General features: G+C 34.6%; 1 protein-coding gene across 6 annotated transcripts in view; it reads right to left on the bottom strand.

The window, feature by feature from the left end:
- The window catches only part of foxn3 (forkhead box N3), a 218,413-nt gene that overhangs the window by 18,464 nt on the left and 176,993 nt on the right, over positions 1-22,956 (bottom strand). For 5 of the 6 annotated variants that reach the window (XM_039742314.1, XM_039742316.1, XM_039742318.1 and 2 more), the window contains 2 exons: positions 22,062-22,124; positions 7,359-7,467 (listed from right to left, as the gene is read on the bottom strand). In XM_039742314.1, coding sequence (XP_039598248.1) covers positions 7,359-7,467; positions 22,062-22,124 — 172 coding nt within the window. The remainder of the gene's footprint in view (positions 1-7,358; positions 7,468-22,061; positions 22,125-22,956) is intronic. The other variant, XM_039742319.1, reaches the window with a different exon arrangement.

The raw sequence follows: 22,956 nt of genomic DNA, 5'->3' as shown, positions 1-22,956 counted from the left end.
CCCTGTAACATACACATGCACTTTCTCTCATAATTAAACACACACACACTCGTATTCTTGCCCTGCAGACCCACACACACAGATCACTGGTCTCTGCAGGCGTACTACCTCAGCAAAAGTCTGGACTTGATGATGTTTTATTGCTGCTGTCTTTTATACTTATGTTTATTTTATTATTTATAGTGTATTGTGTATTTTAAGTATTCTTCCTTGAAGCAGAGTCCTAGCAACAAAAATTTTGTTACGTGTATGCATAATGACAATAAAGAATTCCATCTAATTTCAAAAGAACATACTAAGAAACCATGACATACCTAAAAAAAAAGATTGTTTTAAAAAACAATGTTAAAAACAAAACAAAAAAAAACTACCTCTTTGTTTAAGCCAAGGTTTATTAATTCGATTTTTATTACACAAAATAGACTTGTTTCTGGTTACAAGAAGGTGTATGCATTAGTCTTAACATCCATATTTTTGAGATATAGTAGAAAAATAGATTACCTGGAGAAAACATAGACAAACTTGAAAACGTTTTAGGTCTATCCCAGGTGTTCTGCCAATGTGCTGTGCCTGTGACACTGTCCATGGGAAGTACCCATGTCAGTATCCAAACTACATGCCTAATCTATTTCAGCCTCTTCCTCTAGTCTTACAGAGAGACAGGGGTTCTCTTCTGGGGCTTCTCCTGTATTACTAATCTCCTCACCTTATCACAGAAGGTGAGTCCAGCAACCTTGCACATGATTTTCATTTTGTCTTGATTTGCCCCTAGTATTTGCAGAATAGCTTAATAAAGATGAAAGACGCCTCACGCCTGGACAAACTTGTTAAGAAGGCAGGCTCTATTGTAGGAGTAAAGTTGGACAGTTTAACATCTGTGGCAGAGCGACGGGCATTAAGCAAACTCCTGTCAATCATGAATAATCCACTGTATCCACTGAACAGTATCATCTCCAGGCAGAGGAGTAGCTTCAGTGACAGACTTTTGTCACTGTCTTGCTCCACTGACAGACTGAGGAGATTGTTCCTCCCCCACACTATGCGACTCTTCAATTCCACCTGGGGGAGTAAACATCATTTTTTTTTTTTTTACTATTTAATTTAATATTGTTTTTTTGTATCAGTATACTATTGCTGGATTATGTGAATTTCCCCTTGGGATTAATAAAGTATCTATCTATCTAATAATGAAACATCAAGTTTTATTAACGTAAACAAATTTGGTGCTGTATTGCACTGCTCATAGTAAATGTGCAGAAAGTAAAATAGAAGGTTTTATAGTAGACTTTCCAAGACAGCAGACCCACTAAATAAACAGAGAACTCACTGGTCATATTGTACTCTACAAATATATGGGAATGCAGGATGAGAATCATTTGCGATTTTCTGATCAAGTTCTGACTGTGGTTAAGATCCTTTAACAAAGGCTGCTAACCTTGGACAGCTCACTGTTTAATAACTGTATTCTACAAAAAAATAATTATTTTATTTTTACAAAAAGCCTATTTGTCTGATAGAGGGTTGTTTAATTTAATACAATATGTGTTTTACAAAACATAAATTCTCAAGTTTAGGTTAAACTACAATGTACCGTATGTTAAAGCAGCAGGCAGAGCCAATGGAGTTCATTAAAGGTCTATGGGACATCTACTGTATATACAGATCTTGTCCTAACAAGCTTAGTCAAAGCTTTAATGTCTCTGCTCACTGTCTCTTGAAAAAAAAATCAATTTTAACAGTTTGATACGTGTAAGAAATCTGAAACACAGAATGAAACAAAGTGATAACAGTTTGAATGTTTACTTGCACCATCTATAATAATGCTCTTTAAAAGTGCAGAGTGAATCAACAATAGCTAAAATGAATTCCAGATATATCAAATATTCAGTAGGTAAGTAATGTTCTTTTCTATCTTATTGTTAGTGCAATAGTGTTTTTGACAAAACTAAACTGTACCTTACGAACTAAATTCCCATTATAGTTTATCCTGAATTTAACAATGAACTTGTGAAGGGGTGTATATTTAATTGTTTATGACAAAAATAACCTTATAAACTGTGATATCAAGCACTTTGTCAGTCAACAGTTGTCATTTGGCATCTGAAGAGCTGACTCATTATATAGTAATACTGGATAAACTGGCATAGCTACAAACAAGTCTTACAGTGTGTCTTATCTTAAAGCAATGCAAGTAAATTAATGTCAGCTTATCCGGTTGACTCCCTCTTCTTGTTGTTATTATGTGTACCTATCTCAGTAAATATACAGCTCACATAACATCATGGATAATTTATCCAAGACAAATATAGCCTTGTGAAGCCAGACGTGATTCTCAAATGAGAATATGCATCTAGGGGCAACCTGTCAGAAAAGTATGTAGTGAAAAGCGTAGAAATCTGCCTCTGAAAAGGCTACACTTCCAGGGTTTTTTTTAACTAAACACCTGCCTCCCAATTTTCTATAGATCCTACACCTTAAACCTTCAGTGTCCCATTCCTACTCATTTATTAGAAAAATATGTAAAATAAGTGTGGACAGACAGGGAGAGAGAAATAAAAACTACTGCATCACTATATGGCATAACAGCAGGAAATAGAATTTAGCTAAGAATGGTTGTCTATGTATATCCATCCATCCAGCCATTATCCAACCCACTATATCCTAACACAGTGTTATGGGCGTCTGCTGGAGTCAATCCCAGCCAACACAGGGCACAAGGCAGGAACAAATCCCCAAGCAGTGTGCCAGCCCAAAGCACTAGTCTACGTATATATTTTGTGTTAAAATGTTGCAAATATATCTGGAATGGCAAGTTTGCATTTCTAATTAGACATTAATGCAACCTTGCTTTATTCAGTTAGACATGCCTGCCAAAGATGGATGTTGTGTAATCTTGTCAGTAGTTCTGCTGGAGTGGTGTTAGTGTCATTAGGCATATTTAATGATCTGCATGACTGGCTCTTCATCATTAGGTCTCTATGGCTGTTCTTTTCACGGGTTATCACACCCTATTTAGTATGAAAGAATATTTTGCAATTTCTATTTTCACAATCGAATATCCAACATTATTGTCATAACTGTGAGCAACTGATACAAGGTTTCGTTAACTTTTACCATAGCCAATTGATATCTTCAAATACTAATGTATAATCTGATTTTACAAATAAATTTTTCCCTTGCAACAAGGTGTGTTCATTTTTAACATATGCAGTGTGCTCTCCATACAGTTGTGTTTGAAAGTTTGTGAACCCTTTAGAATTTTCTAGATTTCTGCATAAATATGACCTAAAACATCATCAGATTTTCACTCAAGTCCTAAAAGTAGATACAGAGAAACCAGTTAAACAAATGAGTGAAACATATTATACTTGGTTATTTATTGAGTAAAATGATAGAATATTACATATTTGTGAGTGGCAAAAGTATGTGAACCTCATGGATGATCAGTTAGTTTGAAGGTGAAACTCGAATCAATGGGATGCCAATCAGGTGTGAGTGGGCACCCTGTGTTATTTAAAGAACAGGATCTATCAAAGTCTGCTCTTCACAGCACATGTTTGTGGAAGTGTATCATGGCACGAACAAAGGAGATTTCTGAGGACCTCACAAAAAGAGTTGCTGATGCTCATCAGGCTGGAAAAGGTTACAAAACCATCTCTAAAGAGTTTGGATTCCACCAATCCACAGTCAGACAGATTGTGCACAAACGGAGGAAATTCAAGACCATTGTTACCCTCCCCAGGAATGGTCGACCAACAAAGATCACTCCAAGAGCAAGGCACACGTGTAATAGTTGACGAGGTCATAAAGGACCCCAGGGTAACTTCTAATCAAATGAAGGCCTCTCTCTCACATTGGCTAATGTTCATGTTCATGAGTCCACCATCAGGAGAACACTGAACAATGGCAGGGTGTCAAGGAGAAAGCCATTGCTCTCCAAAAAAAACATTGCTGCTCGTCTGCAGTTTGCTAAAGATCACGTGGACAAACCAGAAGGCTATTGGAAGAATGTTTTGTGGATGGATGAGATCAAAATAGAACTTTTTGGTTTAAATGAAAAGCGTTATGTTTAGAGAAAGGAAAACACTGCATTCCAGCATAAGAACCTTATCCCATCTGTGAAACATGGTGGTAGTAGTATCATGGTTTGGGCCTGTTTTGCTGCATCTGGGGCAGGACAGCTTGCCTTCATTGATGGAACAATGAATTCTGAATTATATCAGAGAATTCTAAAGGAAAATGTCAGGACATCTGTCCATGAACTGAATCTCAAGAGAAGGTGGGTCATGCAACAAGACAACGACTCTAAGCACACAAGTCGCTCTGCCAAAGAATGGGTAAAGAAGAATAAATGTTTTGGAATGGCCAAGTCAAAGTCCTGACCTTAATCCAATTGAAATGTTGTGGAAGGACCTGAAGCGAGCAGTTAATGTGAGGAAACCCACCAACATCCCAGAGTTGAAGCTGTTCTGTATGGAGTAATAGGCTAAATTCCTCCAAGCTGGTGTGCAGGAATGATCAAAAGTTACCGGAAACGTTTAGTTGCAGTTATTACTGCAAAGGCGAAGGGTTTGGTGGGATGGGGGGGTGGAATCCACACCAGATACTGAAACCAAAGGTTCACATACTTTTGCCATTCCTAAATATGTAATATTCTATCATTTTCCTTAATAAATAAATGACCAAGTATAATATTTTTGTATCATTTGTGTAACTGGTTTCTCTTTATCTACTTTTAGGACTTGAGTGAAAATCTGATGATGTTTTAGGTCATATTTATGCAGAAATATAGAAAATTCTAAAGGGTTCACAAACTTTCAAGCACCACTGTAAATGCTACACACATCTTTTTGTTTAATAGAGGTCTTTGTAGAAGACTTTTTAGCTGTAGATAGTTCATCGTATTCAGAAGTTTGCTCTCTGTTGGACCAATTAAACAAGAGAAACAGCACTCTTTGTAGTTCAAAATCACTGATCATACTTTGACCACCAACTTTTAATAGGTATTGGACTGATTAAGAAATGTGACACTCAGTGATGCATCTCAATGTTCTCACACAATTTTAAGCAAAATCCACTCATAGCTGTCTCCAGATATATATTATACGTATAATATATATTATAAGGTTAAGGAAAAGGTCAAAAAAGTCAACTGCAGAAGGCAAGTCAAAAGATCAATAGTCTTTTTCAATGCCCAGCTGTGCCCTTAGCATTAACATATGCATTTTGTTTCTATTGTGTTTAACCTTCCTGGCAACTCATGTCACCCCAAGGAAATAATATGCCAAGTTACAAACTCAAGTGAAATAAGTTGATAGGTAATTCCTGCAGAATTGGATCCACTGTATTTAAATGAGAAAAAAAAAAAAACATATGCTGCTGAAAGATTAAATATAGAATATGAAAGTTAAAAAACTCAAATAGATTACCAATATATAGATCACTAAACATCATAATTTCAATAAATTTAATAGACTGAATACTGCATAGGTTAAAGAAGAGAACAAGAGAACCACCTCTTTCAACCTTCACAAACATATGCAGTTTTTAATATCTGGAAAAAATTTGGAATTAACTTGCTTAGAGATCTTTATATAGACAACGTCTTTGCATCCTATGAACAATTACATTCCAAATTTAACATTCCAGCTACACATTTCTTTCACTATCTTCAAATCAGGAATTTTGTTAAACAGAACCTTCCAGATTTTCCTCATCTTTCACCCTCATCAACGCTGGAAAAAATATTGCTCAATCTCAAGGAATTAGACTCCATCTCTACAATATATAAAATCATTTTACAATCCCTTCCTTTCAAAGATCCAAGAGGACACTGGGAAAAAGATCTCTCAATTAATATATCAGAAAAGGAGTGTAAAGTAGCAATGCAGAGAATTCAGTCGAGCTCCATATGCGCAAAGCATACAATTATACAACTCAAAATTATATATCGAGCACGTCTTTCTCGACTAAAACTCTCCAAAATGTTTCCAGGGCATGATCCAACCTGCGAACGTTGCAGCCAAGTCCCAGCCTCACTAGGTCACATGTTCTGGGCCTGCACCAAATTAACATTATTCTGGACAAAAATATTTAATTACCTTTCAGACAGTCTCACAATCCCTCCTAACCCATTAACAGCTGTGTTTGGGGTTCTTCCAGAGGGGCTTAAAGTGGAGAAGGACAAACAAATTGTGATTGCATTCACTACACTGTTGGCACGCAGACTTATTCTGATAAACTGGAAGAACCAAAACTCTCCTCTTTTAAGTCAGTGGGAAACCGATGTGTTATATTATTTGAAATTGGAAAAAATCAAATACTCAGTTAGAGGATCCGTACAGACTTTTTTCAAAACATGGCAGGATCTAATCAGTAATATTTTAAAATAAGTTTATAAAGCACAGAGAATTTATTAATTTAGGTATGTTTTACAAGCCTTAAATTTGACGCCGTTTGGCTTGCTCTCTCTCTCAGGGGTGGGGATTGATCTGTTCTTATCTCAATTCTTCTTTTTGTAAAAACTTGATTGTTTTGTATGGATTGTAATAAAATTAATAAAAAAAAAAAAAAAAAAGAAGGGTGAAATAGTTGATTATCATGTACTGGGGGGCAACAGATAAGAGACTATATTATAATATAAACACACATGGAAGGGACAGAAAGCTTAATGCACAATGCGCAGTACCAGGGTTATCAACTGGGCATTGTACCCTAATGGATTATCAAGGACATCAAAACTGGTACAAGTCCCAGCAAGGCTAAAGGTTTTTTGTTTTGCTTGTCTATTTAGTTCTTATACTTATTCACGTAGATTATTTGCACTATTTTTATTTTAATTTTCTTTGGCACTATTCTGGATATGAAGACGTGCCCCCAGGGCCCCACTTCTATCAGTAATGGTAGGCTGTTAGGATTCCTGGAAAAAAATTTTTTAACCAAGAATCCAAACAGCACACAGAGGATATCTATTCAAATAAATGTCAAGTAAAGAAATTTTTTTGAAAAATAGCCAATTTGGTAATGTCAAAGGAGGTGTATACACACAAAATCTTTATATTGCAGCTTTTTAGCTAAAATGATTTGCTCCTCAACAATGCAAAAATCCAAATATTAAACATCTTGATCTCTCATTGTCTCCTTAAACCACAACATTAGATAAAGTGGTTGAGCAAAAACTGACAAATCTGATTCTTTTGCAAAATGCAAAGGCAAATAAATACTATCTATAGTGAAGTGTAGCATTCACCAAAATGAGAAAGAATTCAAAATATTATCACAAGTATTTTTACTAGTAATAAAATCAAATCACACACTTGAATATGAGAAAAATTATAAAAATACATGGGTGCGCTTACCTTACTGCAGCTGCTCGGCTTCCAATAGGGTTGATTGGCAGTGGTCTGATGTCGGCAAATATCCCTCGACTTAGCATGCGAGTTCCATTCTGAATTACTCCCTGAGGGACTGAAGAAAAAGGAAAATATGCAAAGCTAATGTTAATCTTTTCACTGTAAATTTCATTAATGTGTTAGTATTCCGACAACTGCTGTTTTGTCAATCACTGATTTATGTATCACAATTTCACAAATATTTTACAGTCGTCTACTAACCACGGTATCCAATCCATGTATACAGGTATCATCAGTTGCTCTTGCTCTCCATCTTTCTTATAGTTAATTACTCTTACCACATGAACAATTGTAGAACTTTGAACTCACTTAAGAAAAATTCAAACTTTAAGAATTTAATAACTTAGTACCACTGATATAATAGTAATAATCTGTACAGTGCAGCAAAGGCAAAATATGCTTGTGTTGAAACACCAACAATAGTTATCAGCAACGCTGAAACAAAGAATAAAAGGAACAAACAATAAATAAATAAAAATAACAAATATGGCAAAGTATCTCAGATAATCTGAGCTCTTTATCTGGATAGAGTGCTCTTTCAAAAGATCAAAGATCAATTAATAATAATAATAATAATGCAGACTCAGAATCCAAACAATATCTGAAGAAAAACCAAGCACATTTGTTACTATTTCTAGTATTTCATACAATGCACTGTATAGTGTATGTCGTATGCTGGACAATGCTCAGATTCTCTGCAATGAGACATAGTATGGTATAAATGCTGCTTTACATTATCCAGAACATTTCTCTGCGAGCCCTTCATTGTATTTTCTGTTATTTTTCGCAGACAGAAATTCTGGTTTTGAAAAACTGACTAGTACAATCTACACTGTATGTGCTAAAATATCAAACAAAGCAAAAATTTGTAACAAGTAGAAAGACAAAATGAGTGATTTTTTATATAGAAAATTCAAACAATTTATTATTGTAAGTTTTCACCAAACAGCTCAAATTTTATTTGTAGTTTCTTTTTAAAGATTAAATTACACAGTTTATATTATTTACCCACTTGGAACAGCTCATACAAAAAAAAATACAGTTAACTAGAAGTATTTTCTTAAAGCATATTTTGAAAAAAATTCATGTCTACACGCATTTCATAGCAAATTTTATTCCATAAACTAGTGCAGTAACAGTTGCTCATCTTAAGCTTGATAACTGCAGGAATCTTCAACTTCATACTCAGCATTGTTGATGATTAGAAATACACTATCTATTTTCACTTCATAACTAGCTTTATTATTACCCTCCCCCCAAAAAAAAATCAATTTACTGGACTCATTTAATAAACACTAGCATTGAAAAACAGATATAACAATGTCAAAACCCAAAGAGATCAAGCTTGTTTTTTTTAGTTAAAACAGCATGTGGAAATTAAACTGTGAATGTTGTAACAACAAGCTAAAAATAATGAACAAGTCAAAAAATAATTTGTATTGTTAGGCTTAATTTTATAGTAACGTAAACTAATCTCAGACTAAAAAATAAAACACATTCACTTATGCCAGCTTCTTAAAGTATAACTTCAGCTATTATAAAGTTACTTTTCATAATCATGAAATAAAATTATTTGCTCTGGTATAATTAAGTGAAGATGTATTTTTATTTACAAAAATCGCTTTTTCCACTGTTTTCCAAAACTGCAGTCAATAGGGCATAAGAACAAAATATGAAATAAATATTCTCCAACTTACAAAACATGTCCACTTTACACTGGTAAAGCATTCCGTTTCTGAAAATATGCTCTCTGAATTTCTGATACATGTATGTTTACGGCAACAAATTAAAAAATAACTTTTACCAGAGATTATTGGCAAAACCTTTCTTGAAAGAATAGGTCATGTGTTCTCTTAGTCACCCTGAACTACTAGACTGGGTAGTTTTGATGTAAAAACATTGTGTGTGAGAGATGCTTCAAAGATAATTGAAGTGCTGTAGTGTAAAATATAATTTTGAAGGAAAACACTCTTGGACCATAGTTACATATCCCAGTGTATTTTTGCTATAAAGAACAAGATAAGCACATACTCAGACTGGAGAATAAAAATGAAGGGTCTATATAGTTACTATCAACCCTATTTCAGGAACCCTGATACTTAAAATATATGGTGATAATAGTAGCTGTAATAGTGGCATAAGCAATCTAAATGAAGGCTTATGGAAAATGCATCTATGACTTTAACTAACTTATTCCATGAAAAGTGGACTGTTGGTTTTTCTGGCGTCTTTCAATTTTTACTTCACATACTGGAAAAATATCTTCAAAATTTCATAAATTATCACAGTTGGAAAACTGTCAGTGTAATTAACACAAATGAGGGCCTTGAATGACAAAGCAGGTTTGCTGCCAGCCACGTCTACATTTTGTAACAGCATTAACATTAAGTTATACTCTTTGCAGCCAAGGCACACATCCTCAGCAGCCATTATTTTTAATAGAATATAAAAAATAAAAATACAGAAATGCTACTTGCTTGCATAATGCCTCACTGTGACTGTAATTGCCAAGTCATAAGTTTTCTTTCTTTCTGGTCATTCTACTGTGTGTTCAGATCATTGTGTGTGTGTGTGTGTGTGTGTATAAAAAAGAAATGCCACAAAGAAAAGAAAAGGCTGCTAACACTGTGTGCTGACAAACCAAACACAGGAGATGTTTCACTGCTGACCAACAACAGACCAGAAGACAAAAAGACACTGACACACATGCCACAGCAAGATGCAGGCCGGAATACATAGCCATTCAGCAAAGTGCTAGCACTCTGTCCTATCAACACGCCATGATAAACACCCAATACAGATTAAGATCCCAACAAACATGCTCATGTCTTCTTGAATACAAAAGGATCTTTTCTACCACCCACTGCTAAAACAAATGAAAATTGGTTTTATAGCCATTTCAATTTTTGCTAGATAAGCACAACTTCAGAGAGTTGGATCTCAATGTCCTCACACTGGGACATTATTTTTATAGGTGGGGGAGACTATGTTGCCAAAAAGGAAATATTCCTTACTCCAACTCCACAAACAGTACAAGAAAAAAGTATCTGGAGCACGTTCCCACGTTTCACATAATCTAAGGAGCAACATTTTGCCAACCACCATGCACTTGGTCAAGCATGGATTCCATTTTACAGTATACACTGAATGAGAAAATATAATCTGAAACTCACAGCCTTCCATTTTAAAAAGGCCAACACTGTTGTCCGCCTGAATATTACAGTGTTGACTGGTGGTAAATGGTAAATATGGACGGGAAAAAAAAGGAAAAAAGCAAAGTAAGAGACAGAGTTAAGCTACGATGGTAAAGAATGAACCCTGTTGCTTTTTTAGAATGTGATAAAAAGAGACTACCTGAAGACACTGTTTCTCAACGAGTAAAAGTAATTAACTGTTGTTTATTTTTTTGAATATTAGACATTTATTCAAACCTACTTTATAATAAGACAGTGCTAATCAACTTAAAGAGGAATACAAACAAACACCACAAACATATGTCATACAGCTTCCACAACTTAAAAAGTATTCTCATTCATGCAAGACCAACACTATTAAAACACACAATACTTCAAGCTTTTGGTTTAACATTTCATCACATTTTTCCAATGGTTCATCTTTGTGTTTTCCATGCTTTTTTTCCCCCAATAACAATTCCTTTGTTTGTGACTTCTACATTACACAATCTCTCTGCTTTCCATTCCTGTTGACTTGAGAATGAAACACACACATACGCTGTACCCAGAGATTCTTATTTTTCAGATCTATTGAAGCCTCTATTGAAAATCTTCCATGTGGTGCCTAAGTGTTCAAGAGTCATATTAAAGTTTATTTTGATTCCCTTTTATTTAAGGGCTGAAGGTCTCTGCTCTACTACTCCATATAATTAGAAGAATTTATATACATTGCAATATGCTCTACACAAAAATAAAACACAGTATCAATTACTGTTAATATACAGAATATTAAGGATAAAAGACACCATTATGATGCTACTGAAACAACGAGAAAAAAAAAACTACAAACAAATATATAAAAAACTGTAAAGTTTCTAAAAACCATTATAATTTTTTTTTTCAGAAAATAACAATCACATAGTTTATTTTAAGAACAGGTATTTGCATATGGCAAAAGAGGAGAGGAAAACAAAAAGCTTTAGGATGGCAACACCTGGAGAAAATAAAGCAATGCAAGTTCACAGCTTTCAAAAGTTCAAATAAACAAATTGTTGTCAACAATGACCAAATGGCCATCTAGTTTTTCCTGCCCATTTTATATATGCACTAAGTCACTGGTACATGAGGGATATAAGAACTTGTCACAAAAGAAACTAAGGTGGCATCTTTTGTGACTAAAACATCAGTGAACAGCCTATTAAACATCTAGTTTTGCTTCTTCCATGTATGCTTCCAGTGGTTAAAACATGTATTATGACTTCTGATTTCACTTTTATATAAAATGCACAACAGCGTATGTGTTTTTTTCACAAATTGAAGAAATGTATGAAATAAACCATCAAAATATAATGATCAGTGTTTTATGTTAAAATGTTTGATTGTTAGTGTCAATAGGACATGGAAACCTTTAAGCATGAGCTCTCAATGATTCTGACCAGGTGAAGTTCCTGAAATATATATTTACTCTTAAGGTATGACCCTTAGTTTAAAGGGGCCATGAAAAGTGGTTCAAAAGTTACTGCACAGCACCATACCACATGTGAAAACAGTCATTCCTGTTGTATTAAATTTAACTAAAACTAAAAACTACAATGAAAGCGTTAAACTAAGCAAAATTCAGATCATTACCAGAAAATATCCAAATGTGCAGATGTAGTGTTTTTTTTTATATTTGCCACAATTGCAACACACAGCCATTGCCATTAGAAATGCCTGATCAGATTTTAGATGGATATCATTTCAGGGTTCTTCTTAATGTAATGTTAAAAATTCTGTTAAATAAACTCTGCTGCTGGCTTCAATACAACTTTGAATGTCACATGAAAAAAGAAATAATTAAAAGGATAAAACAAAAATTTTAATCAGTCTCTAGTTTGCTTGCAGAAGTGGAATTTAGGGTTTCCTAAACTCAAAAGATTTTCAGAAGGGTTTCAAGAAACAAGGCTAATCAAAACAAAAAAGTTGCAATTGTCTATAGTATGCAGTGCAAGGATATTAAATCACATAGTAGCAAGAGTACCAAAAAATAAATAAATAAAGGAACAAAATATTTAGGGATAAGCAGGTACATCAATGTTGTTTAAGGTGAAATGCATGGACAGGAAAAGATAAACTGATTAGGGTGGAACAAAACTCCTAAAAATAAATTATCTTCTGGAAATATATTTCAAAATTTAGAATGTTGTAAAAAAAACAAACAAAAAAAAAACAAACACTATTCCTTCATTTCAACAAATGTTTTAATTTACTATATGCAAATAGTATCATGCTCAAGGAGGCAAAGATTATACATACCTCTGCCTAGCAATCTTGTGGTCTGCCACAGCAATGATTCTGAGCCATTGGTGATCTAATAATCTGCATTTATATCACTCTTTAATTTAATATATATATATTTTTTTATCAGTATGATGCTGTTGGAGTATGTGAATTTCCCCTTGGGATTAATAAAGTATCTATCTATCTGAAGATGGGAGCTAAAACAGATGTCATGACTCCTATCTTGTGTGCCTGAGTGCTATAGTAACAGCTCCTATTTTAAATGAAGTCTTAAGAATGTACCTTGCTTCTCTATACAGTGATAAAGCACCTGCATTTTCCTTGGAAATCTTGGTTTACTTTCCTGTTTTTCGTGACCCAAGACTGACAATATCTGCATAAAAAAGCGCTTCTTAAACCACAAAAAAGTTTTATTTGAAAATGAGACGTCAGATGTAACTTTTTTGTGTTTATAGAAATATGGCTACGAACACAGAATGAAAACCAATGTTAGATGTAACTTTTTTTTATGGAAATATAAACATATTTGTAATTTTTTTTCATTTAGTTCCTAACATCTGACCTTTAACTCTGTCTTCTATTTTTTTGATCTGTCAAAATTGTTGACAGTGTTGAAGGCATGATTCAGAATGCTTTTCACCATGCATTTTTTTTTCATTCCAGAACCAACTTTTTCAAGGGTTGTTAATTTTTCTTTTAGCATACAACTATTGCAGTTTCTCACTTTTTTTGTTCATCACAAAGAAAACTTTGACAAGTGCCAAGAAACTCGAAAAATACAGTATTCACACACGACAAAACTACTCACATGGACACTTGGTGGAGCATTGACTCAGAATTCAGTTACATGATATGTCTCACCTACACTCTCAGCAAGCCTCACCGAATCTGCCTGAGACTGGAAAATTCACAACAGACTGACACTTTCTTTTGGTCTAATGAGAAAGAGACAGCCTGTTGCTGGTTTCCCAAGACTTGGTGAAAATGCAGGCATGGCATTAAGTATTTTTTGCATTGCAGTATCATCTTCATTGGCCATTTTTGGTTGAAAAAACATTTGTTATACTGAAATGTGCGTTTTGTTAAAACAAAATCCATTAAGCATGATGTTGTATGAACGTCAGTCTGGGCCAACAAAAATTATTTGTTGTTCTGAAAATTTTGCTACTTCAGTATTCGCTATAATGGGACTTGACCTGTATATTAAAGACTGCTCTCAAAAATATTTAAGAAAGCATTTTTGGTGCATTCACTATTGTAAAAATTAGTCACACCTGGAGCATATGCCTCATTTTTTTGTCACTGACTGTTGTAAATGTGCTTTATGACCCACTAAAGACCTAATTTTCAGGTCTTTAAGTGAAGAATCACACTTCACTGTTGGTTTAAGGATGTGAATAATGATGAGTGAACTCTGCTGAATTTCCATCACCTTGAGTTTAATTTGGATGAATATGGCAAAATGCCTTAAAGTCAAAGTGCAGAATATTTTGGCAAAATGCAATTTTATTCATTTAGACTACCTATAAAATGTTCCCAATATATTTTAAGAAGTACTTTACAATGAAAGTGGACAACAGCCTCTCCATTATTGCTTTTCCTTGAAACTAATTAATCTATATCTAGTTAATTATGTTGCTAATGCTTTTTTCCAGAACGTTGCAAAATTGAATGCTTTTTTCCTTGAATTTTAATTGCTTCATTTGAAAAGCAAGTGCTGAAGAAAAACACAATATCTTAATCTAAATAAGTCTCCTTAAATATTTTCAGGCGTGTGCTGCCAAATATGCCCTTATTATTGAGATGATCTAAATTACTTACTTGAGGGGTCTGTAACAGCAACCAAAACAAAAAAAAGCAAAAACAAATTGTTACTACCAGACCATGCAGATATGCATTAGACTTACGGTGTGTTGTTAGTTAAGCAACAGGAATACTGCTCAAAAAGTTTAAAACACTCTTAATAATGATTACACACAACAAAAGAATTGAGTAACAATTAAAACAGTGTAGGAACGACAAAATTGAATGTTGCCATTATTCCACAATGATTGCTATAACAATTTCATCATCACAGAAAAATAAATATATACTGCTAAACTAAAATTCCATGAAGACAGACTGATTGACTTATCTTGAGAAATCCAATATCCAACACATTGCCAAGAACATATTACCTTCTTCTTGTAGATTAAATTCATGTCATTGGCAAAAGACAGTTTTGGTGAAATGATTTCTAGTAACCATGAATACTCCACTATTTACCCACACAAACTGAGCAAGGTCTTTCTCATTTCAAGCAAAATAAGAGGAAAAAGAACCTTTATCTGTATGCATGTTTCAATAAACTTTAACTGGAGATATGGAACAGGTTTTTTCTACATTTTGCATGACCAGTTAGCTGAGTACATACCATATTAAAGCTAATAAAAGTTACTTCACAGTATAGTCATGAACAGGAACTATTCACAAGATTCAAATTCATTAGAAACACTGAGAATACAAAAAGGGAACTTGCTTGGAACCTGATGCTTTTGCTTGCAGAAAAAAAAAAAGTTTTTTTGTTTTTTAATAGAATTGGTTAGAGATGCTACCTTATTGTTCCAGTATCCTGGATTTGAATCACAAGAGTAGTCAATAATCATGCAGAGCAAAACACATTGTAAATTCTTATCCAACCAAAAACATGTAAATTCACTGAAACCGAGTCAGACCTTTGACTATGTCACTGTACTTTTCCTATATATGAAAGTATACAGTGTGTGTGCATATATCAATCACAATAGGTCACTCATTTAATTAATCATTTTTAACCAAGGTGATTCAATTATGTCTAGTAGCTGGTGTTTTTCACATAAATCCCAGATAAGTGACACAATTTTCCCATGTGAAAGTAATATGTAGGAATTATCAGACCTTGCTGAATGATGTTTCTCAGTATTGTATTTTAAACTTTGTATAGAGGTCTGCAGTATGATGTGATCCATTTTGCAATACATAGTGGTAATTAATGCTTTAGATTTTATTTCATTCATGTACATAACTGGAATTGTACATTCATGGATTACACTCTGCTGCAAAATTTGTTGCCTAACATTAGAGTTTTTAGCAGTGGCACCATGCATTTTTAAGTGATATACTAAGGACACTGTACTTCTGTGATATTTAAATTTTGCCCACACTAAGTTTACAAGTATCGACAGACTTGTCCTTAGAACTGTCTGGGAGAGCTTTAAATGAAAAGCAAACATTATAGATTTCACCTTTGTCAGCCTTTCTTAATGGAATAGCTTAGATCAGAGGTTCCTAAATTTAATCCAAATCCCCCATTCCCCAATGTTATACAATCTGGCCAGAGCTCCCACTAATATAAACCCAACAAGATGAGCATGGTGCACAATAATGTAAGCCCTGTTTTAGCATGAAAACCAGCAGATTTGTTTGAAGCACAAATAATGCCTGCCCCAGCTAAAATAAATCTACAAGTTCTATGGACAACTCACAAGAAGATTCAAGTGTGTGTCAAGCAATGTGCCAATGACTACTTGCTCCTGCTCTGCTCCCACATCCAGATTGTAGCTGACAAAATCATCATAAACGGGATATACAATAGAATCAAGCTATGCGCTGGGTCTTTGATGGTTCAAAATATGGTGCCTTCAACATACAAAGTAGATTAAAGCAAGGTTTCATTTTCATCCCCATACTGTTTGGGATTTTCTTCTCAGTTTTATTGAAGCATTCCTTCGGATCTTCTAGAGAGGGCATCTACCTCTGCATCAGGTCATATGGAAAGCACTTTCAAACATTCCAGGCTAAAACCAAGGTTCAGATGAAGTACTGGTAACAGTAGCCAACTCCTGTGTTTATTTTTGAAGAAAGGATGAAACTTACCACACACTGGCAAATCTCTCTGAAATAATAGCTTTCCACTCTTGTGCAGACTGCTGGTGCAGGTGATGTGGACACCCCTTTTAGGGATGGGCTTCTGATAAAGTGACCACTTACCTAAGGCGCTCACTTTCACAGAAACACATCGGTCTTAGTGCAAGGGGTGGAAGCAAAGAGAAGCTGTGTTCGCTAAGTCATAGTGAGCTTTAAAAGACTCCAGTTTGGAAAGACAGGAGTGTTGCGGCAGGAGCACTGTGAGATGAAGTGGTAGAATCAAGCACTGCTGACCAAGACTCAAGTTCAGGCACTTTGTAAGCAATGGTCCTTTTAATCCCCACTTTTTCCCCCCAGCATACCCCCGACAGCTGTTTGTGGCTGAGGACTATTGCACTCATGCATTAATACACTGATATATATATGTATCAACTGAAGAAAATTTTCAGTTACCTCTAAGTTTATTTAAAAACTATGCAATTTACAACAATCTTGAAAAATAGAATTGATTTTTTATAATAATGAAAAACTTGCTGAGGCTACAGCTCCATTGGTTTAGACAGCAATGGGTGTCGATAAACGCAATTAAGCAAAAATAGCTCATTAAACCATGGAAAATTAATTGCATGTGTTAATGTATTAACTTTGAAAGCCCTAATACAAATAAAGGAGTTAGTGTACACCTGATGAAGGCTATACAGACAAAATGCTGTGTCTTTTACCTTCCCTCCCTTTTCAGCATAGAAATAACCTTTAAGTCTTTTTCCCTACTGTTCTATGACAAGTTAATTAATAACGGATAAAAAAAAAAAAAAAAGGTTTTGGAGATCAGAAAATGCAGTAAATAATATGTGTATTTACTTAATAGAATATGTAAGTTAAAACATACAGCTGAAGAATAATTGTAACTTTTTAAAAATTAAACTATAGCATAACTGTAGTCATGCAATTTGGCTCTTAAGTTCAGTTTAGGAACATGAGCTCCTTTTCAATCACTCTTGGTGATGAAATCATCAGGGGCATCATGTATAACGCCATGCATTAAATTCACACTAAAACATGGCATACGGACAAAAGCAGATGCATAAATCTGTGCGTATGCCAACTGCCACGTTCTTCTGCTCCATAAATCCCAGTCAGCGTGAAAAGTAATGCTTGTTCACGTGCCTGTCGCTAGACTCAGACTCCTCCCAGAATTACGTCTCTTTGAATATGCCAATCAATATAAATGGCCCCTTATGTGTTGCGTTCTATGAAAAGACAATAGGAAAAGCGTGGGGAAAAAAAAAAAGAATTTCAGCAAATACCAAGTAGAAACAAGGAAAAATGTACTATTTTTTGGTTTAAGCAGCGATATAAACAACAAAAGGAAGTTGATTAAGTAACAGAGTGGCAGGAAAACTCGAAAGTTCAAGTTCAGAAAGTTGCAAAGTGCCCGAAATAAATAAGAAGTGGTCAGATATCGAAGTTGCCGTGAAAAGGCAAGTTGTAGCCCACTATTCAAGTGTCATATGGAAGCGTATTACGGTACAGGGAAAAGAAAATAAACTGGGACACAACATGCAAAAAGGTCAAAATTTCCACTTTAATCACATAGTTTATTTTGTCATTAAAGTAGAGCGTCATAAACTTCATCTTAAAATCGGAACTAAAGTAGCACGTTAAATGCTTCGTATTCTAAGTACTCTTATGTGTGTGAATCAGTACGTGCTTCTTAAACTGATTTTTTCTTACTCCGACAGGATGGAGAATACATTACATTCATGATGTTACAGCTCTCTGAACAATTTAAATACTAAGATGTATATTTGAAATAATTTTCATGATGATAGAAATTAAAGCATGTATAAACCATTAAGGCAAATTGGCACAGTGGTAGTGACGAGCTGGCGTCCCTTCCAGAGATTGTTCTGGTCTCCCACAAGATGCTTGCTGCCCCATGCACGACCCTCAATAAAATAATTTATTGCAGCAGTACTGTCTCTTTCAAACGTACTATCCCCAAATACCTGTTCTTCCTTTTCTTTCTCCAAATAACCAATTCCCACTGAATCAGCTCTTTAATAAATGCCAAGCCATCTGTAAGCATAGAATGGCGACTCTTCAAAACTTCTAAGGAACATTGAAATATCATTGTAGTACGTTTAATTATTCCATCCATCTATCCATCCAGGGTCACGCCAACCCCAGCAAGCATACAGCGCGAAGCAGGAAGAATCCCAGAATAGGGAGCCAGCTCATCTCTGATGCTGCAACACCAAGTCCTTGCATATTTAATAATTAACAATATAAATTATTTAAATGAAGTTAAAAATGTATCTGTATAATAATATATATACTTTAAAGAATTTCATCTTTAAAATATCAAGAGCTCCACGAAGGTATTGGCTGGAAATAGGGCTGTTCGATATAACGATATACTGTATATCGGATGACAATATGAAAACGTCTATCGCTGCACATTACGCTATCGTTTATTTCGTGGTGTCGCAAAATAAACTGTTTATGGCAATATTTTTTTCATTGTTTTGATGGCCACCACGTGGATGCAGACACACTAGCATGGCTGATGAAGACGAGGCAACACCAGGTAGCTCCACACAGAAGGACCTTGTTCCTAAACGAGGGGCTACCTCTGTAGTATGGAGATGGTTTGGATTTGAAAAGTCTGACACGGACCAGAAAACGGTACTGTGCAAATTATGCTGCAAACCGATCGCTACCACAGACTCCAACATGACAAACCTCTTCTACACCTCCGCAAAAAGCACGTGAGCGAGCATGCAGAGAGTTTACAACTGAGAGGCAGGCCACGTAGGATATTACAGTTGTAAAGGTACTATTTAAACGAGCATGTTAAAAGCTTGGAAGATTAATTGCTACCAAAACAATTTGCTTAAGGCATAATTTTCCCTTCAGCGTTTGCTGTCAGCGTTAATCTTGTTAAAATTACGTTTACGCCACAACTGCATTAACGGCAAATCTCCGTTAACGAGTTACGCGGATCGCCCGTGCTTGGGGCTGGACGGCATCAACACGTTAGCGCCCCCACGCACGGGGCGATCAGCTGTAACTCATTAACGGAGATTTGCCACACTACGATGTGCAAATTAACATTTTACTAGAATGTAGCCTAAAAAATATTATATTTAATATTATATATTTAATATATTTTTGTCGTAAGCCTTATTGCTGCTACAGTTTGAAGTACAATGTTTACATTTGGTTTTGACAGTTAATGTTAGACTTGTATTTATTTTGTTTAAAGGGTTTATTGGCCTTATATAGTTTAGTTGTTAGTGCTTTGATCCTTTTATATTTAATATATGTTGTGAGAGTTATTGCTGCTACAGTTCACATTTTGGTTATGTCAGGCATTTTATATAGCAGTATTTTATATTGGGCCTTTAGTAATTTGTTTTTGAAAAGTGTTTTATATTTGATACATTAACATTTTATGTTTACATTCTAAGTCAAACATTTGCTCAAATGTTCTAAATAAAAAACAGAAATAATTACAAGTTGAGTACTTCTCATTTTTGATTTTTAATTTAAATGAAAAAAAGGAGTGGTGATTATATAAACTATTCACTGAATACAAAGAAAATGTACTATATCGTGATATGAAATGAAATATCGGGATATAAGATTTTGGTCATATCGCACAACCCTAGCTGGAAATCTAAATCGACTTAGAAGCCAGTCATCATCATCTGTAAATACGCAATCTCAATTGAATTGAATTCCTTTATTTTTATTGTATAGTACATTGAGATTCAATATGGAAATCCTCCATAAACTTATTTTCCTATAAAATGGTAAAATAACAACAATAAAAATAATGACAATAGGATTAAAAAAACTGTGAAAAATATACAATATGAAAGCATAAGTGGCGCAAGTTGTGCAATATTACAACTGTAATGCAAGTTTACAGTGAGGCAATTATACTTACAAGTACAAACAGTTCTACCGGGAGCACTTGATGGACTGTGAGTGCATTTATATCTCTTGGGATGAAACTATTTCTGAACTGCAAGGTCCATACAGGAAAGGCTCTGAAGCGTTAGCCGAATGGGAGAAGTTTAAATAGACTGTGCCCATGGCTGAGGCAGTGTGTGCTGGATGCTGCACCCCGATATTTTTCTTCGTTCTTGACACAATCTGCCATAGATCAGCTGCTGTAGAGCTGCGATTCCACACTCAGATACACTGGGTTAAAATACTCTGAATGGTGCACTGATAGTAACAATGCTAACGTGGTTATGGTATTTGGAATAGTTTGGCCATTTGGTGCACCATTATATGGTTACAGGTTGATTACAATCAGATGACTTGAACTAAAAAAGGATATGTGGTTAATTTCAGTGTATTTGATAAAGAGTTGTGCATCTAAAAAATAAAGGGAAACCACAAAGTAGCACCGCTTTGACACAGGGTGCCGCCAGTTTGCAAAACCGAGTGGAGAGCTTGCATATGCAAGGAATTGACCTGCCGTGAAAATGAGCATGGCTTTAGGATAAGTTTAGTTTTTATACATCACGATGTGAGCATGGAAACGGGTGTACGCAACAGTTAGTTGCAGTTTGTTAGATGTTGTTCTGGGTTCTTTTGGGACCTCTTGGATGAGTTGTCGCTGCACTCTTGGGGTAATTTTTGTAGGCTGGCCACTCCTGGGAAGGTTAACCACTGTTCCATGTTTTCTCCATTTGTGGATAATGGCTCTCACCTTTAGAAATGGCTTTGTAACCTTTTCCAGACTGATAGATCTCAATTACTTTTTTGCTCGTCTTTTCCTGAATTTCTTTAGATCGCGGCGTGATGTCTTCCTTTTTGGGATCTTTTGGCCTACTTCACTTTGTCTGACAGGTTCTGTTTAAGTGATCTGTTTCAACAGGTCTGGCAGTAATCAGGCCTGGGTGTGGCTAGTAAAATTGAACTCAGCTTTCCAAAAAATGTGATTAACCACAGTTAGTTCATGATTTAACAAGGGGGGCAATTTCCTTTTCACATAGGGCCATGTAGGTTTGGATAGTTTTTTTTTCTTAATAAATAAAATCATCACTTAAAAAAACACAATTTGTGTTTACCTGGGTTATATTTGTCTAAAATTTAAATTTGTTTGATGATCTGAAACATTTAAATGTGAGAAACATGCAAAAAATAAGAAATTAGGACCAAAAAAAAAATATATCTGACTTATTGTTTATCAAGGTTATTAACTGAATAATTATATTAGACTATTTGATGATTCTTCCAGACCTGTAAGATTTTTACACGCTCCAAACTAATACCTTACTATGATACTCACAAGTAGCTGGTAGATCTGGAGTATTCAAAAGCATCATGGTAGTGGCAGCATCAATGTCAGGATCTACGAAATGCAAAGGAAAATTCAACTTAAAAATGCTGTTATAATTAAAAATGTTTAGCTTACGGATTTTTTTGAGTAGATGTCGACCGTCGGTTCATATTGATCTTTAAGAAGTAATGCAAATACATAAACGGTTTAGCCAAAATGTGCTCCATGCTTATTTTTGTTGTTTTTTCTATGTTTAGATACTACTCTTCCAAAAATATATGAATTATAGAGTGAAAATAAAAGTGCATATCTGATATTTTGAGATTTGCAATGAATGTGAGATGGTTGAACACATTTGTTATAATTAGAATAAAAAGTTTTTTCTTGTTACTTATTTATTTATTTTTTACAAAACCCGACAAGATGAAAAATACTTGGAATAATTTTAAGTTTCCAATTACAAATGTTTTTGCCTGAACTTAATTTAAATCAGCATGTCTCAATAAAGAACAAAAAGAAAAAAACGTGTAAAATATTTTAATATTCCATGAATATGTCAGTTTTTCTATTTCAAAGTCAGTGACTGGAAATAAAAGAAAAAGCTGATTACCCTCCATTTGCCCAGGTATGAATGATCTGTTTGCTACCGAAAAGGTAAGTGTACAGTTTGGTACAGATTCCGTGTCCAGATTTTATTTAGAGAGAAAAGTAGCTATTTAATATAATTGTCACTAAATCTTTACCAATAAACCAATTAAATGTATTTGTTGGTAGCTCCTATATAGTTCAGAAATGTATAAATGAGAAACTACAGTGATACTCATTTAAATTTATGTAACCCTTTCACTGAAACAATATACTTTAAAATATTGTAAGTTACAAATGTTGAAACGATGCACAAACA

The sequence above is a fragment of the Polypterus senegalus genome, chromosome 18, assembly GCF_016835505.1.
Source record: "Polypterus senegalus isolate Bchr_013 chromosome 18, ASM1683550v1, whole genome shotgun sequence".
Lineage (NCBI taxonomy): Eukaryota > Metazoa > Chordata > Cladistia > Polypteriformes > Polypteridae > Polypterus > Polypterus senegalus.
Note: the sequence above shows the minus strand (reverse complement) of the source record. Positions and strands in the feature narration are given on the sequence as shown.